The sequence below is a fragment of the Kryptolebias marmoratus genome, linkage group LG16 (genome assembly GCF_001649575.2).
Source record: "Kryptolebias marmoratus isolate JLee-2015 linkage group LG16, ASM164957v2, whole genome shotgun sequence".
Classification (NCBI taxonomy): domain Eukaryota; kingdom Metazoa; phylum Chordata; class Actinopteri; order Cyprinodontiformes; family Rivulidae; genus Kryptolebias; species Kryptolebias marmoratus.
In genome coordinates, this window is record NC_051445.1 from 1,020,394 (window position 1) to 1,037,536 (window position 17,143).

The window sequence follows — 17,143 nt, forward strand, 5'->3', positions numbered from 1 at the left end:
AATGTATTGTGGTGCTAAACCGTTCAGTGATTTATAAACTAACAACAGTATTTTAAAGTCTATTCTTTGAGCTACAGGGAGCCAGTGTAGGGACTTTAAAACTGGTGTTATGTGCTCTATCTTCCTGGTTTTAGTGAGAACACGAACTTCACCAGTCACCAGAACTTCAACAGGGAAACAATTTCAACAATCACAAACGTTGTCTTTAATTTGTTCACCATCTTAACTGAATTCATTCAAAACCTTTGACCTTATGTTGCTCCGCCCAGTTTAGCAATTGCACCATTGACAGGCGTACAAAATTCTACAAAAAAACAAACCAAATTTTGTGGCATTCTGCCGTCAGACTGCAGCAACCAGCTGTCTGTCAGTCATCAGTTACTGCGAGGATTACTGATGAAAATGACCTGAGATCGTCTACGAACATATTTTAAGGAAAAAGCAGGATCGTCATGTAAACGCCTCCAAGGATAACATACTGATACGTTTCTTCAGTCAGCTTTGACCAACTACTATCTGCTCACAAAATTTCAAATTTTCTCATCAGTTTAGATGCGAGAGCACTCCCAATTCCAGACAGAATAAAACTGGCGATGTCCTTCAACCACTTGAGCGGACTGGATCTCTCAGCTTCATCTCGAGCTGCAGAATTATACTTGGACTCCAGCTGCTCTATAAGTTCTCTCTTTTCTCTCTCGTAATGCTCCAACTCCCTCTTCTTCTCTTCTTCCATCTCCTCTCTCGCCCTCTTCCTCTCCTCCCCACTCTCCCTCTTCTCCCTCTCTCTCTCAGCCTGAAACATTTTATACATTTTCTGCAGTTCCATTTCATATTTTTCCTGTATCCTTCGCTCCAGTTCTTCTTTTTCTTTGCGTATTTTCTCTTCTTGCTCCTTCAGGATGCGTTGTTTCTCCTTTTCAATGTCCTTCTCAGCCTCCTGGAACATCTTGTTGGTGTAGTGGCTTCCTCCGTTCTTCTGAATAATATCTCTGATCTTCTGCTGGAGCTCGATGACCTGAGGCTTCTTATCTTTCAGCTTGTTGTTGAAGACATGGTACTGGTTGTTGCATCTGGCCACAAGTTCCTGCAGATCTGGGCTTTCAGATAAGAACCTTTCAATAGTGGTGCCTTCCAGGTTGTCTCCGTGAGTAAAGAGGACCATGCTGTATCTGTCTGCAGCTTCTCCAAAGACCTGTTGAATCCTTTTCACCGTCTGCTTCTCCTCTGCAGTGAATCTGCTCAGGGAGATGATCACCAGAAAGATGTGGGGTCCAGGAGCAGAGAAAGCGATGCACTGACTTAAATCTGTGGTTGTTTTCTCCTCACCAAACCTGGTGTCAAAAAAACCTGGAGTGTCGATGACAGCAACCTTTTGTCCGTCCACCTCAGTGCGACCTTTATCACACTCCTCAGTTAAAGACCTGGGACTGCACCTGGACTGGAAGCAGTCTCGACCCAGGATGGTGTTTCCAGTGGCGCTCTTCCCAATCCCAGTCTTCCCCACCATCACAATCCTCATCTCACTGTTGTTTGTCAGCATGGTTCCTGTAGAAGAAGCTGGAAAGGTGGAAAGTAGGAACATTTACTATATAATATCAGTTACAAACTCCAGATGAACATTACTGAGTAAAGGTTTTAGGGCACAGCTCTGTTCTTTTCAAATTCTGCTTCCAACCAGTCAGACAGTTGCTGTAATCTTTTAAAGTGGTCTTAATGTGAAGACCTTCAAACTTTCTAAAGGTCCTTTACCTTAACAGTGGACGCTCTTGTTTTTTAACCCACCTTTTCTTTATTTCAGAGGAAAGTCCTGTTGAACCCAACTAACTGTGACCTTTGAATCATCTCAGAATAAAAAGCACGGAAGTGGTTTGAAGATAAACCAGAGTAGTTGTCTGCACACAGAGTGACGTGCACGAACCAGTTCAGTAAAGTCTGTTCATGACAGAAAAAGATGTTTGAACTAAACAGACATCAAGACTCTGTTAAACAGAATAACTGATTCAGTGAGTATCAGCATGTCAGCTCGGCTTCATCAGGGATCAGTGCAACACATGAGAACAAGTTCTTACCAAAGCTGCTCACCTTGTAAGGAGTGAACTGGTTTCCGTCTGTTAGAGAGAGCCGTGTTAATGCTGCAGCTGAAGCAAAGAAGTGGAGCCTACAGCATGTCGGAGGCTTTTAATAGCCTCACAGCCTGCAGAAAACCCATCCCTACTCACAGTTGTTTCACGCTGCAACTGTCGAATGAAAATGAAAATGAAACTATTTTTTCTGCACCCCACCATCTGCATTTACAGGAAAAGGCCGAACTGTGGCAGAAATGGAAGCCCTTTAACACTTCACCTCACCAATACACACAATTACATGCAAGTTTTACAACAATTTTTAATTCTAATAAACACGAAGCTCCACATTTTTATGAGATTTCACTTCATAAAGACAACATTTGACCCCTTATATGAATCATGTAAGAAAATGAGTTCCTACACATCATCTGAGAGGATGAGATGCACTTTATTGTCAAGGAACATTTATTTTAAACCTTGTGGTGGGAAAGCTTTTAATAAGATAACACCTGCTGCTGATAAGTCATGACTATGTTATGAGTTCCAAGGCCTACGAGGTTTCACCAAAATGAGCCTGTTTCTCTTCATGGGAACCAGATAACCCTGGTTTTCCTTCCAATATCTTCGATATCAGCTCCTGTGTCGACTCTGGAGGTAGAGCTTTGATTCGAAGCTTCCCGTTCGGAGCTGGGTCTCTGATTTTAATTGTCTTTAAAGCTCTCTGTATGTCGAGCACCATACATAAATAAACCTGTTTAAGTGATTTCATCTAACAGCGTCTGGAAATCTGGAAAATTGATTTTTTTCCACAACAACCTGCTGCTGTTCCAAAAAAAGCCATCACCCCCCCCCCACACACACACACACAAAATCACAAAAAAATCAATCAATTAATCACACAACACCAACAAAATCCACCAGCTATTAAAGCATTTATTTTATTTACTCATTTTATTCAAATCCTGTTTATGTTTGTCTTGTTTTTAGCAAAACAGTAATAAGTTTTATTTAATTCTAACCTCCATTTATTGAATTTTTCTCTTTTTTAGTGTTTTGGTTTTAGTAATTTTTAGATTTTAGATGCTTTCTGATGATTTATGTGNTTTTATAGCCTCACAGCCTGCAGAAAACCCATCCCTACTCACAGCATTTTTCAGTTTGAGACCGTTAGAATGAAAATGAAACTGTTTTCTCTGCCTCCATCCCCCTCCCCTCTGCATTTACAGGAAAAGGTAGAGCATTTGCAGAAATGGGAGCCCCCTAACAGTCCATCCCGGCAGTTTTTAAAAATCCTTTACCAGTAGATACAGATAATACAGAAATAACAAATATCAACTCTTGTGGAATAACATTTTTATCAAGACTTTATTTACTCATTACTTAACACTTCACAATTAAATGAACATTAAGATGAGTCTAATGATTTCTTTTACTGTCCCATAATCACCAATTTTCTCGACTTCTGGTTGGTTTACTGAGTAAAAAAAAGAAAACTTTTGTTCATTTACCCACCAAGTTCCCAGCTAATTCCTGCTACTACTACAGGTGCTAATACATTTAAAGAATCATTGAACTGTTGACAAAAGCATGCACTGTTTTCCTATAAATCAGCCAAGCTTTATGTTGGGTTGAGACTTTTGTTAGTAGTGCTGAATCACACTCACAGTGTCGTTAAAGGGAGCTTTGTTTCATGATAAACACCAGGAAGTCACAGTGATCAGTTTGTTGGATTAGGTTGTTATTCAGGCATTCAGTAGTTATGATCTGTTCACATGCTGGTTTTTGGTTGTTTATTAATTCTGCCATGTGTAAATAAGTACTGTATAACTAATGCTAACTGTATTCTGTAAATTATTAATGTTTTTATGTTGCTGATCAGTTTTTATAATGATTACAAAGGTTGCTTTCTGTTTCTAAATTCTGGTAAAAATGAGGTTGTGGTTTGACCTGAGCACATTAGGAGCAAACTTCTCGTACTCACTTTCACTTTAGCTTCTTATACTTCAAACATCCAAAGCTCTCAACAACCACTTTCTTTGTTACATTAAGGATTTTATGTTTCCATATTTTCCTAACAGAGCACTTCACTCTCCGTCTGCAAGTTTACTTGTAGTTTCTAAAAGTAGAACCCCTGGCCAAAATGACGGAATCACCACTATTTAAAGATGTATTTTCAGTTGTTTAAGTTTTTGTAATAAAAAAGATTTTTCAAAACTTCAACCTTCTGGCATTACCAAACAATAAAAACATAAATATAATGGTTGTAGTCAGTCACATTTGTTTTATTTAGGTCAATTAGAAGAAAAAAAAATGGCTTCATTCAAATTAAACAACAACACACAAAAAATAGAATCATGAGAAAAACACTGTGTCATTAGTACTTTGTTGCACCTCCTCTGGCTTTTATAACAGCATGAATTCTTTGCAGGTTGCAGTCTTGTCTGACTTCCAGCATTGGAGGTCTCAACTCTCAATCCCCCAAATGGCCGATCTTCTTGGTTTAGATTATATAGGTCAGCCTTCTACTCAACGAGCGCTGATTGTTTCTAGCCCACGCTTGTGAAGATCGGATGATGGCATGAGAAATGCTGGGGGATCATTTTCAGGTGTCTGACTGTGGGACCAGTTTTAAAGGAAGGGAATGAGAACTCAGAAAAGCCTTTGCCAACGTGTCAGAAATACTGCAGGTGCAGCTTGCCTGCCAGAAAATTAAATCCCAGTTTAGTCCCTCGGCTGCCCTGCAGTTTGGCGGTATATAAGAGAGAGAGATTCGTTCCGTAACGTCAGCCCTCCGCACCTGTGTGGGTTCCCAACTGCTTCCTGTGGAGGTGCTTCATACAGTTATGCTGGAGGTGGAATCGATACCTATCTCAAAGGGGTGGGCTATGTGTCCACTGATGTGGTGGACATAGACCCTGTGACACCTAATAGCCTCCTTATGGGACGGCCTGATTGTTCCCTACCCCAGGTGGTCTACTCAGAGATCGAGAACCTCAGTCAAATATGTTGGTGGCACTCACAGATTCTGACTGATCAGTTCTGGGCTAGATTCATCTGAGAATACCTTCCTGGCTTACAGGCAAGGCAGAAATGGCACTCAGTCCCTCCTCAACTTCTGGAAAGTGTTGAGTGGATGACTAGAAGTAAGTTACTTTTTTCGGTGATCTGTTTGTTTGTTTTATATTCAGTTGTTAAATGTTCAAACTGATAAGGGATCAGCATATGATGTTTATAGAGCTTTGTAGGTGCTTGAGACATAAAACTCTTTTAGCTCCTCATAAGCTTACTTTAGAATCTGTCTCGAGCTATGCAACATCTTTAATTAGTTTCTGTCGAGTGGATGCGGCGCATTTAAAGTTTAGTTTAAAGCTGAACTGAAATCAGATCTCAAAAAATTGACATTACATGTATGTTATTTAGTCAAACACATCCACACAACATTGCAGGAACCTATTTATCTGACTTAAAAGTTAAATAAACAGTTTTTAGCATTTAAGTCAACAATTTCCAAAGTGGGTGATTTGTGGGGCGGAGTTGCCGGCCTGGGTTTATGAGGTGCACTGCGCCCTGGCCGGCCAAGAACACCATTACTGTCCGGTTGTTTACTAGTGGAAATGGATTAAGGAAAAAAGGAACTGCACTGAAGAAACCTTTTTTGAATACCCCCAGATTGTTGTCATGACATCAGTACACAACAGTGCAAATCAACATAAAGACGGCAGGTGAGAGCTAACATTGCGAACTTGAAGCTAACCCCCCGATGCTAACTCGTAAACAACATGGCCGCGCTTCAGAGTAGCATTTACAAACTCTCACACCAGAATAAACTAATCAACAGCAGTTTCAGACCATGAAATTTGTTTATTCACACATGAATTGTTTATATTTTTCCTCTGAATCACAAACGGATCTCAGGCTGTCGGCCTGCAAGCAGCTCAGACCTTTAATGACAGCGCACGCTCACTTCCTGTTTGAAGTAAAACTTCCTGTTGCTCGTCTTCTTGTCTGTGGAGACGTCCTCCAATCCATTTTTCTTTCTTTTAAAATCAAAAATAGTTAGGACTGCAGCAGGCAAAAGCTCCTGTTTCTTTGGCGTGAAGCATCAGTAACACGGGTCGGAGCTGTGCTTCTCTTTGAAGTGATCTGAACCCGAGTTCTGATATTAATTCCCACATTTGAGCTTATGGATCCAAATCTGAGGAGGGTTTTTATATTTTAGGAAGCCAAATAATGAAACTTTAGTGGTATTTTCTGTCCGGTTCGAACAATTAATTCCAACGAACTGAACTATATTGCACCCATTTTCACCCACTCACTGATGAATGGCTGAACCTCAGCAGCTGAGTAGACGTAACACTTACGGGGTGGTCATGAAAAAAGCCAAAAACACTTGAGTGGTTTCTTCATTATTGAGAATTACCCCCCAAAAAATAGTATTTTTAATTTAAAATTCTACAAAAAATACATATTTTATAGCTATATTTGCACTGATGTTGGCTTTAAAACATGTTTCAGTTCAATTTTAATTCTAACCTCCATTTATTGAATTTTTCTCTTTTTTAGTGTTTTGGTTTTAGTAATTTTTAGATTTTAGATGCTTTCTGATGATTTATGTGTACTTTTTTATTTTGACACCTACCTTGGCTCCTTCATGTTCCAGCCTCCATCGTTAAATCTTTTTACAACTTCCTGCTGTTTGAAACGATCTGGTATGTGGTTATTGTCTGATTGTTTTTTTGCTTTTCTCCTTTTCTTTGTCTTTTGTCTGCTGGGCAGCACTTTGTGTTACCGCTGTGTAAAAAGGTGCTTCCTTTAAATGAATAATGATTTGATCTGAACTGATCCGTTGTGAGTTCAGATTCAGATTTATTCCATTTTCCTTGAGAGCGTTTTGTTGCCACACCTGCATGTGAGTGTTGCCTTCATGCTGGGATTTTTTTTACCTGTAAGCTGGTTTTCATAAACAGAGAGAACATAGAAAAAGGTGTAACCAGTGGATGAAGTCAGTATGAGATGCAGAGAAAAAGGAGAAGTAAAACCACCACAGGTTAGAGAAGGATGGTTTAATAAAACTGTATCTTTGTTTCTAGTGTTTTTCTCCTGACATCTTTTCCTCCTTTTCTTTAAAAAGTCACAGTTTCTTCCCTTCAGTCTCTCTGTAGGCTCCTCTAAAAGCAGCAGCTTCTGGCTCTGATGACATTAATCACTTTGACAGAGGTTTAGGTAACATGCATCTTTATTTCTGCCACAGCTCAGCACAGGCTAACACATCAGATCTTCATTGGTACAGAAGACAATGAGAAGCTGTCAAATCAATGCATTGATAACAGAATGATTAAACAAAGCAAAAAGATTGAAGCAAACATGAGAAAACAAGCTGATGCGTGAATTCTAATCCTAAAGTTCATTATAAAAGTAAAGTAAAGTAAAAATTTATTTGCATAGCACATTTCAGCAGCAAGGCATTCAAAGTGCTTTACTTCATAAAAACATTAGTAAAATCATTACAATAATCAAAAACATCATTAGAATCATCACAAAAAAATCATAAAAATCATCGAGCAGATACACTTACTCGATGTAACACAGAAGTCTTCAAATAAGATTATATACATTTTAAATGTACAAGTTCAAGAAGAGTTAACTAAATTGAACTCTTCTGGTTTTGTACAGAATCAAGAAAAAACTTCCACTGCTGCTTCTCCAACGCGTTTAAAAAATCTCCCAATTCTACCGAAGAAACCGATTTTCTCAGCTTTAGCTCGAGCTTTGTTTTCATACTAAAACAAACAAACAAAAAATTTAATTCAACAATACCCTCGCAGTATAATATATTTTTCTTCAGTGAACTTCGAACTACTTGTTTAGCTTTTTTACCATCAGTTTAGTTGTTAATGCCTCTGCAATTCCAGACACAACAGCAGAAGCAATGTCTCCCAAAAAGCTGAACGGACTGGAAGTCTCAGCTTTAGCTCGAGCTTTGTTTTCATACTCGGCCTGCAGCTCCGCTTTTTGGTTTTTAATTTCTTGTTCTTGCTGCTCCTGTAATTTATTCTTCATGGTTTCCATGTCCCATTCTCTCCTCTCCCTTTCTATCTCTCTTTCCTCCCTCCTCCTCTCCAACTCCCTCCTCTTTTCTTCATTCATCTCCTCCCTCTCCCTCTTCCTCTCCTCCTCTCTCTCCTTCCTCTCCCTCTCTCTCTCAGCCTGGAGCATTTCATTCATTTTCTGCATTTCCTTTTCATATTTTTCCTGTATCCTTCGCTCCAGCTCTTCTTTCTCTTTGCGTATTTTCTCTTCTTGCTCCTTCAGGATGCGTTGTTTCTCCTCCTCAATTTTCTTCTCAGCCTCCTGGAACATCTCACTGGTGTAGTGGCTTCCTCCGTTCTTCTGAACAATATCTCTGATCTTCTGCAGGAGCTCGATGACCTGAGAATTGTTGCCCTTTATCCTGTTGTTGAAGACATGGTACTGGTTGTTGCATCTGGCCACAAGTTCCTGCAGATCTGGGTCTTCAGACAAGAACCTTTCAATAGTGGTGCCTTCCAGGTTGTCTCCATGAGTAAAGAGGACCATGCTGTATCTGTCTGCAGCTTCTCCAAAGACCTCTTGAATCCTTTTCACCGTCTGCTTCTCCTCTGCAGTGAATCTGCTCAGGGAGATGATCACCAGAAAGATGTGGGGTCCAGGAGAAGCATAATTGATGCACTGGCCCAAATCTTTGGTTGTTTTCTCCTCACCAAACCTGGTGTCAAGTAGACCTGGAGTGTCGATGACAGCAACCTTTTGTCCGTCCACCTCAGTGCGACCTTTATCACACTCCTCAGTTAAAGACCTGGGACTGCACCTGGACTGGAAGCAGTCTCGACCCAGGATGGTGTTTCCAGTGGCGCTCTTCCCAATCCCAGTCTTCCCCACCATCACAATCCTCATCTCACTGTTGTTTGTCAGCATGGTTCCTGTAGAAGAAGCTGGAAAGGTGGAAAGTAGGAACATTTACTATATAATATCAGTTACAAACTCCAGATGAACATTACTGAGTAAAGGTTTTAGGGCACAGCTCTGTTCTTTTCAAATTCTGCTTCCAACCAGTCAGACAGTTGCTGTAATCTTTTAAAGTGGTCTTAATGTGAAGACCTTCAAACTTTCTAAAGGTCCTTTACCTTAACAGTGGACGCTCTTGTTTTTTAACCCACCTTTTCTTTATTTCAGAGGAAAGTCCTGTTGAACCCAACTAACTGTGACCTTTGAATCATCTCAGAATAAAAAGCACGGAAGTGGTTTGAAGATAAACCAGAGTAGTTGTCTGCACACAGAGTGACGTGCACGAACCAGTTCAGTAAAGTCTGTTCATGACAGAAAAAGATGTTTGAACTAAACAGACATCAAGACTCTGTTAAACAGAATAACTGATTCAGTGAGTATCAGCATGTCAGCTCGGCTTCATCAGGGATCAGTGCAACACATGAGAACAAGTTCTTACCAAAGCTGCTCACCTTGTAAGGAGTGAACTGGTTTCCGTCTGTTAGAGAGAGCCGTGTTAATGCTGCAGCTGAAGCAAAGAAGTGGAGCCTACAGCATGTCGGAGGCTTTTTATAGCCTCACAGCCTGCAGAAAACCCATCCCTACTCACAGCATTTTTCAGTTTGAGACCGTTAGAATGAAAATGAAACTGTTTTCTCTGCCTTCACCCCCCTCCCCTCTGCATTTACAGGACAAGGCAGAACATTTGCAGAAATGGGAGCCCCCTAACAGTCCATCCCGGCAAACTTTACAAATCCTTTATCAGTAGATACAGATAACACAGAACTATGAATGCTGAATTACACTCACAGTGTTGTTAAAGTGAGCTTTGTTTCATGATAAACACCAGGAAGTCACAGTGATCAGTTTGTTGGATTGGATGGTTATTCAGGCATCATAACGAAACAGCCTCTCAACTAATGGAGGAAGTAAAGTGTCCAAAGGTTAATGCAGACTTTGGCGTTTATTGAAGATGTAATGACTGCCGTCTTCCCCGTGTCTTTATCTGACCTGCAGGCCCAAATTATCAGTGACTTTGGAAATTTACAGGTTTTCTTCGGGAAGTCATCCTCATAAATTTCATTGGACCGTCACCAATCAAAAGTTCGAGGCATCATCGCTTTGATCAGTGCAGATTCACGAGTCATCCCTGAGGATCACTTTCACCCACTGCCACCTTGTTCTTTCCTGTTTGGATGGTAATCATAACTTTCATTTGGCTTTTCTGGAGGGAAATTCCATTTTTATAGGCACTTTCTTACAGTTTGGTCACAAACCATGACTCCAGTTTCTTTTCTATAGAAACTTTTTACATATTTAGGTTATAGCTCACAGGTGTCAAACTCTGTTCCTCTCTCTTGCATGTTTTAGATGTATTCTTGCTTTAAGATACTTGATTTAAATGGATGACTTGTGGACCTGCTTCTGGAGAAGTTGATGATTTGGTGAGAAGCGAATTGACCCATTTGAATCAGGTGTTTTGGAGCAGGAAAACAGCTAAAACTTCCAGGAGAGTGGCCCTTCAGACCTGCTTCCCTAATCTTTAACAACTCAGTCTCAGCTTCATTCAGTGCTTAGAGTCCTCACTGTGTTTTTACAGTTTCTTTAGATTTCATTAAAGTTGCAATTAAATAGTGGATGTATGAAGTAAAGCATGTTTACCACATGTGATCTATCAGTAACACAGATGAGGTGAAGTCTCTGAGCGTGGCTGCACGGATTTTCACGCTTACTTCAAGCCTGGTTTTGTACAAAGCAATGTTCCAGGGAGGCGAGGTTCAAAGAAGGGTGTTGTTTTCATGTTTTTTGTGCCAATATTAAGATGTTGTCTCTGATAAACTAACCCTGTTCCAACCCTGGACTGCTTCACATAAGAGAGAAGACAGAGAGAGGCGTCTCTGGACAGAACATGGTGACAAACAAAACCTGAGAGGCATCTGAAGACGAGTAGTTCTGGGAACTTTAGGAATCTGGCATATGTTTTTAGATCCAGATGATCCTGCATGTGTATGAAATTCATTAAAGTTTTCTGGCTGTCAAGAACAGAGTCTTTGTTTTATTTAATGTAGTAAACATTTTTTAATTTCTACTGTCAGAGCAGCATGTGTAATAAATCAAAAGTTAACCCCTTAAAAGTTGTAAAACATAACTGAATTATTTAATTTACTCAAAGTTACATAAATAGGCAGCGGATAGAGCCTCCCAACATGAAGGTTGATGTTTAATGTCTAATCGATGTCTGGTTTCCCTCCTGGACCTTTCTGTGTGGAGTTTGCAGCACGGTGGAAGTACCTGGATCCTTGTGTTACACACCGACATCACAGCAAAAATCTTATCATCACGCTGCTTAAAGTTCAGCCAACATGTTTTATTAATAACAGCGACAACACAAAAACAAACATACAAACTGACACAACATGAAGGGAAACTGAAGCCTTTTTATTTAGGTTTTTGTTACTTCTGCAGCATCATAAATATGTGGTACAGAACATTACAGTAACCATTAACATTCTTTTAGAAGTTATATGCATTTCAGGAAAGTTGTGCAAAAGATCTGTGGGTTCTTGCAGAGTCATTAGTTCTAGGACCAAAAGAATAAAATTACAATAAAAACAAGATTAATCCAACACAGAAATATCTAAACAAGTTTTTAAACCTTTCTATTGTTTCAGGAAACAAGTTTACAACTTTCATCAGAAGATAATATATTTTAACTCGCTCAGGCTTACTTTGGGAGCAAAAAAACTTTAAACAAAAAAGATGTAAATTTACAAACAGGTTCCAAAAACCAGAAACAACACAGGGCTCAAAAACGCAAAACAAAAAGCATATATTGTTTTAAATACAGGTTAATCATGAGTTTGTAGACACTTTATAAAGCTTTAATAATTATTTATAAAACACTGTGAAGGAGGCTTAACATTTTGAAGATCAAGTGTTATATTTATATTCAAACAGTTAATAATTATGAGCATTAGGATCAATTCGATTTACCTGAAGGAATCAAAGTACAGCAGATATTTATGAAATCGTGAGTCTGCTTCAGTGGAAGAACAGCGTTTCCTAACTGTTGTTGAAAACAGAGGCAGCAGCAAAATTCATACAAACAGAGGCAGATAAAAAACTAAATGAACAAAACACGGAAAAATAGCAAGTGAAACTAAAACAAACAGAAAAAAACAGGATGTCACAGAGAATAAGGATTATTTCTTTAAATTAGGCTCACAGCTTTTCTTTAAGTTATTCTGCAGTTTCTTTATTTTTGCCTCAGTCTGCAGTTTTGTCTTCATTCTTTTCTTTCTTTTTGTGTATTTTTTCCTCTCTGTCCTTGTTTCTGCTTCCTGTTTCCTCTCTGAACGTCTTGTACATTTTACCCCAGCGTATTATTGATTTTTCTTCTTGCTCTCTCAGTTATTTGTCTCTCTTTCTGTTAAATCCAGACATGTATGCCCTTTCTCTTTCCCTCTCCTCTCTCTCCCTTCTCTCAGTCTGGAGTTCACTGATTTTCTCTTTTTCACAATCTTCCTGTAATTTTCTCCTCAGTTCCTCCATTTCTTCTTCTTTCTCCTTCAGAATCTGCTGTCTCTCCTCCTGAAACATCTCAAAGATTTTTCTAAATTTTTTGTCAACAATATTTTGGATCCTTTCTTCTTGCTTTTTGAATTCTCGTTCTCTCTGTTCATTAAATGTAGCCATCATGGCTGCCAGTTGACTTTGGCTTTCCTCCCTTTCCTTCTTTATCTCATTCTGCAGTTGCTCAAAAATATTCAGAAACTTCTTGTCAAACATTTCCTTTCCCATTTTTTCTTTCTCTTTGCAGACTTGCGCCTTTTTCTCCTTGTTTTGAGTCTCATAAAACATCCCGATGGTGTGTTGACTTCCTACATTTCTCTCATCGTCTCTGAAGTCTCCTTCTCTCAGTTCACTGTATCCCATCTTTCTCTCCTCCTCCTTTTCCTTCCTCTGCCTTTTCCCCTCCCCTCCTCTCTCAGTCTGGATGTTCTCTGACACTTTTTCATTCTCCTTCTGTCTTTTTCTCTCCTTTTCTTTTTGTTCTTTGCGTCTTTCTTCTTCTTTCTCCTCCAGCATGTTTTGCGTATCTTCTTCGATTGCCCCCTCAGCCCTCAGTTCATCGTTGGTCAGGGCGGTTCCTGTGTAAAAAATTTTTATGAATATGAATTCAGCTTAGAAGACAAGTAATGACAGGTGATGAACGTAGCTCAGAAGGTACGGGAGGAGTGACGGGATGTCTGAAAGGACAAACATTTACATTAACAGATGTGGCTAAACTTGACAAAAAGGATGGTACCTCCAGGAAAGACCACAGAGACATGTTAAACAAAGATATGTCCTGGAATCAGCATCACAAGTGTCTTCAGTGCTTTAATCAGTCATTCTGCTTATTTAAAGGGTGAAAGGTAGTCACAGGTCTGTCTGGTGTCATGGTGTGTACCACTATGAACATGGAGCACAGAAAGCTGAGGACAGGGTTGTCTCAGGAGCTTAGAAAGAAACTGACTGAGCAGCAGGTTGAAGGTAAAAGCTGTAAGACCATCACCAAGCAGCTGGATGTTCCTGTGACTGCAGAAGGGTAAGGTCCACAAGACTGGAGACAACCTCCCTGGACGTGTCCACAAGAGGACAACTGATGACAAACTGAAGAAACGAATAATACGAATGGTAACCAAAGAAACAAGAACAATTTAGAAATTAGATGTGAACTCCAAGGTCATCAGTGTCAGATCGAACCATCGGTCTGTTTGAACCAAAGTGAATTTAATGGAAGACGACCGAGAAGGACACCAAACCTTTTTATGGTTTCAGGCGCAGAATTTGCCAAAATGCATCCTGAGAAGCCACAAAATCTTCTGGTTGAACGTTCTTTGGACAGATGAGACAGAACTGGAGCTTTTTGGCAACAAGTCCCATCAGCTCTGTGTCCACAGACCCAAACATGAACCAAAGATCAGAACTCTGAACCTACAGGGGAACATGGAGGAGGCTCGGTTCTGTTCTGGTTCTGAATCTGTTCAGGGTCCAATGAAACCTCAAGACTATCAAGGCTTTCTGGAGCCAGATGTCTCAGTCTCAGCGTCAGAAAGCTCGGTCTCAGTCTCAGCTCATGGGTCCAACAGGATAATGACCCAAAACACCAAGAACGGGTCAGAACCAAACATTGGACCGTTCTGAAGTGGACTTCTGAGCCCTGATCTAAATCCTGCTGAACATCTGTGGAAGGAGCTGAAACATCTGGAGAAGGAGCCCTTCAGACCTGAGACAGCTGGAGCAGCTCAGGAGGAGTGGACCAGAACACCTGTGGACACCTGAGGACACCTGAGGACACCTGTGGACACCTGAGGACACCTGAGGACACCTGTGGATGCCTGTGGACACCTGTGGACACCTGTGGACACCTGAGGACACCTGTGGACACCTGTGGACACCTGTGGACACCTGAGGACACCTGTGGACACCTGTGGACAGGTGCAGATGTCTCAGAGAGAGCCACAGAAATCCCCTGATTGCCTCAAAAGGTTGAGCAACAAAATAGTAAGTTAAGGTACCATCCTTCTGTGAAGGCCAGTTTCATTCGTTTATTTTTTAAAATACTTCTGTTGAACCTAAATTCAAACGTTAATTAACTGATTTTTAGTATTATTTTTTTCTTTTTATGACTTTTGTCAGTTTCAGATGGGTTTTTCTTTCTTTAACAAACAGATACAAAGATATTGATCCACATCTGTAGATCTCTGAAAATACTTCAAGCGTCCATTAATTAATCACAACCTGTAAAGAAATGTAGAACTGATTCTTAAAGAAATGTGTTTGTGTGTGAGGAGATTTAAAAGTCGAAGCGTGCAGCGTTTACCTTCACTCTCAAACTGGATCAGGGTGCCCACTGGGCAGCTTCGGGCGCCGTCGGCCACCATGACCCACTGTCCTTCTGACACGTCGCTGCGATAAAAACAATACCAGCGGTAAAATACAAGTTCTAAAATAATTCATTTGTCTCATTATATTTTAGTCACAGACATGAGTGAATTCATAATCCTTTGGCGAAAGTTTAGGGACGCAAGTATTTGAATAACAAATAAATGAATAAATAAATTTCCCATTTGATTTACTGTATTTCATACATGTCCTGTATTTTCTCTTCTTTCTCGCTCAGGATGTGTGGTTTCCCCTCTCTGTTGGTCTGCAGTTTCTGGAGTTCCTCCTGTAAATTCTGCAGTTCCTTTTTACACCCTTCTTCTATCTCTCTCTCCATGTCTTCTTTCCTTTTGCGTATTTCCTCTTCTTTCTCCCTCTGGATGCGTTGTTTCTCCTTTTTCATGTCCCTCTCAGCCTCCTTGAACATGCCGCTGGTGTAGTGGCTTCCTCCGTTCTTCTGAACAATGTTCCTGATCTTCTGCAGGAGCTCGATGACCTGAGGCTTCTTATCCTTCAGCTTATTGTTGAAGACATGGAACTGGTTGTTACAGCTGGACACAAGCTCCTGCAGATCTGGACTGTCAGCTAAGAAGTCTTCAATACTGCCGCCATCAAGAAGATCTCCATGAGTAAAGAGAACCATGCAGTATCTGTCTGCAGCTTCTCCAAAGACCTCTTGAATCCTTTTCACCGTCTGCTTTTCTTCCTGAGTGAATCTGCTGAGTGAGACAATCACCAGGAAGACGTGGGGTCCAGGAGCAGAGAAAGCGATGCATGGGCTCAGATCTTCAGCTGTTTTATCGGAACCAAACTTGGTGTCAGTCAGACCCGGAGTGTCGATGACAGCAACCTTCTGTCCATCCACCACAGCAGCTGCTGTAGCACACTCCAACGTCAGAGACCTGGGACTGCACCGGGACTGGAACCACTGTCGACCCAGAATGGTGTTTCCACTGGCGCTCTTCCCAATCCCAGTCTTCCCAACCAAAACTATCCTCAGCTGATCGGAATTCCTCATGATGGTTCCTGAGGAAAATAAATTCAGATGAAGTTCAGCTACAATGTAGACAAGGAATAACAGCTGATTGACAGCTGAGAAGGTGGGAGGTAGTGTGGGGTTGAAGGAATGCCTGTAAGCAACCAGAGAATCAGCATTTTCTGAGTAAAATACAGTTTGAACTCTGAGAGCTGAATGATTCCTGAAACTTACTGAAGAAGCTGAAACTGAGTTCTTAAGGCAAAAACAAGTAAAACACCAGGTAGCATTAGCTAAAAGCTAAAAGTAGCAAAAGTAGCAAAAGACTAATTAGTGCTCATTAGGTGAGGATGACTCATCTACTGCAACACCAAACTTTGGATCAATATTTGTAGCAGTGACTGAATTTTAGCCATTTTTTTTCTGAGCTCAGCCAGCTGTTGTACATCCAAGGATTACTTTCTGAAAATGTCTTTAAAATTTATCCACTGGTTCATGAAATACAGACATCAGCAAAAACATTATCGCCCTTTCACCTGCGATGGCAGACAATAACAGCCATAACCAATAACCTGTCACTTTGCCATGAACTGTAAAAATCTGTGTTTCGGAGGTTAAGAAAGTTAACTGAACTGACACCATGAGCTGCTGAATAAATTCATGTTTGTATTAATAAGATCACAGCATAGAAACATCATTTAACTGAAAACATTTAGTTCAGAAATTCAGCTCAAAGATCATAATTCAGTTTTTATTTTTAGACTGGATGAGTCAGGCATCTTTAACACATGGAAACGTGATACTCACCAGCACTGGTTGACATGTTTGGAGCCGGCGTCGGTCCTGATCGGGTCACAGAGAGCCGTGTAAACTGAAGAGAGGAAACAGAAAATGTGACTCGTGTCCTGCATCTTACAGTAATATAGCCCCGGAGTCAGAAACAAACCCCTCCCACAGTCTGTGCTTTCATTTTCTGTCTGTCAGAATGAAACTGCAATCACTTTCTGTTTCACATACAGAGCTTAAAAAAAAGGAATAACTTACTGATTCCTCTAACTTTAACTCCCTATATGTATAATAATAAATTCATACAAACTTTAAAACCATTTAAAATGTTGTTTTTGGAATAAAAGATGATCTAGTGATA

The 17,143-nt window shown here is 40.3% G+C and overlaps 3 protein-coding genes across 11 annotated transcripts; all 3 read right to left on the reverse strand.

The window, feature by feature from the left end:
* Window positions 1–19: 19 nt before the first annotated feature.
* LOC108250298 (GTPase IMAP family member 4-like) lies at window positions 20–2,406 on the reverse strand. 4 transcript variants are annotated; one of them, XM_017440109.3, is made up of 3 exons: window positions 2,083–2,406; window positions 1,783–1,932; window positions 20–1,557 (listed from the first exon to the last, which is right to left on the reverse strand). In XM_017440109.3, the coding sequence occupies exon 3, from the start codon at window positions 1,538–1,540 to the stop codon at window positions 521–523; it is 1,020 nt and encodes a 339-aa protein (XP_017295598.1). In that variant the 5' UTR covers window positions 1,541–1,557; window positions 1,783–1,932; window positions 2,083–2,406; the 3' UTR covers window positions 20–520. The 4 variants fall into 4 exon arrangements, with proteins under 4 accessions (XP_017295598.1, XP_037836303.1, XP_017295597.1 ...); XM_037980375.1 differs by having other exon boundaries at window positions 2,070–2,406; XM_017440108.3 differs by lacking the exon at window positions 1,783–1,932.
* Window positions 2,407–7,650: 5,244 nt separating this feature from the next.
* LOC108250297 (GTPase IMAP family member 4) lies at window positions 7,651–9,745 on the reverse strand. 5 transcript variants are annotated; one of them, XM_025002508.2, is made up of 3 exons: window positions 9,563–9,734; window positions 8,062–9,037; window positions 7,651–7,850 (listed from the first exon to the last, which is right to left on the reverse strand). In XM_025002508.2, exons 2-3 carry the CDS (start codon window positions 9,018–9,020, stop codon window positions 7,847–7,849), a joined length of 963 nt encoding a protein of 320 aa, XP_024858276.1. In that variant the 5' UTR covers window positions 9,021–9,037; window positions 9,563–9,734; the 3' UTR covers window positions 7,651–7,846. The 5 variants fall into 5 exon arrangements, with proteins under 5 accessions (XP_024858276.1, XP_037836302.1, XP_024858275.1 ...); XM_025002507.2 differs by lacking the exon at window positions 7,651–7,850 and adding an exon at window positions 9,263–9,412 and having other exon boundaries at window positions 7,859–9,037; window positions 9,563–9,743; XM_037980373.1 differs by lacking the exon at window positions 7,651–7,850 and adding an exon at window positions 9,263–9,412 and having other exon boundaries at window positions 7,859–9,037; window positions 9,550–9,743.
* Window positions 9,746–11,507: 1,762 nt separating this feature from the next.
* On the reverse strand, window positions 11,508–16,942 carry LOC108250296 (immune-associated nucleotide-binding protein 12-like). Of its 2 annotated transcripts, none has more exons than XM_017440102.3 (4): window positions 16,804–16,942; window positions 15,227–16,046; window positions 14,959–15,044; window positions 11,508–13,240 (listed from the first exon to the last, which is right to left on the reverse strand). In XM_017440102.3, exons 1-4 carry the CDS (start codon window positions 16,817–16,819, stop codon window positions 12,501–12,503), a joined length of 1,662 nt encoding a protein of 553 aa, XP_017295591.1. In that variant the 5' UTR covers window positions 16,820–16,942; the 3' UTR covers window positions 11,508–12,500. The 2 variants fall into 2 exon arrangements, with proteins under 2 accessions (XP_017295591.1, XP_037836300.1); XM_037980372.1 differs by having other exon boundaries at window positions 15,215–16,046.
* Between the last annotated feature and the right edge of the window lie 201 nt (window positions 16,943–17,143).

Bases quoted from the DNA above. Each gene is read 5' to 3' on its own strand.
- LOC108250298 (XM_017440108.3), bottom strand. From the start codon at position 1,540: ATGCTGACAAACAACAGTGAGATGAGGATTGTGATGGTGGGGAAGACT.
- LOC108250297 (XM_037980374.1), bottom strand. From the start codon at position 9,020: ATGCTGACAAACAACAGTGAGATGAGGATTGTGATGGTGGGGAAGACT.
- LOC108250296 (XM_037980372.1), bottom strand. The intron at 15,045-15,214 runs GTAAATCAAATG...TTTTTATCGCAG, and splicing joins CAGGACATGTATGAAATACA to CGACGTGTCAGAAGGACAGT. The intron at 13,241-14,958 runs GTAAACGCTGCA...TTTTTTACACAG, and splicing joins GATCCAGTTTGAGAGTGAAG to GAACCGCCCTGACCAACGAT.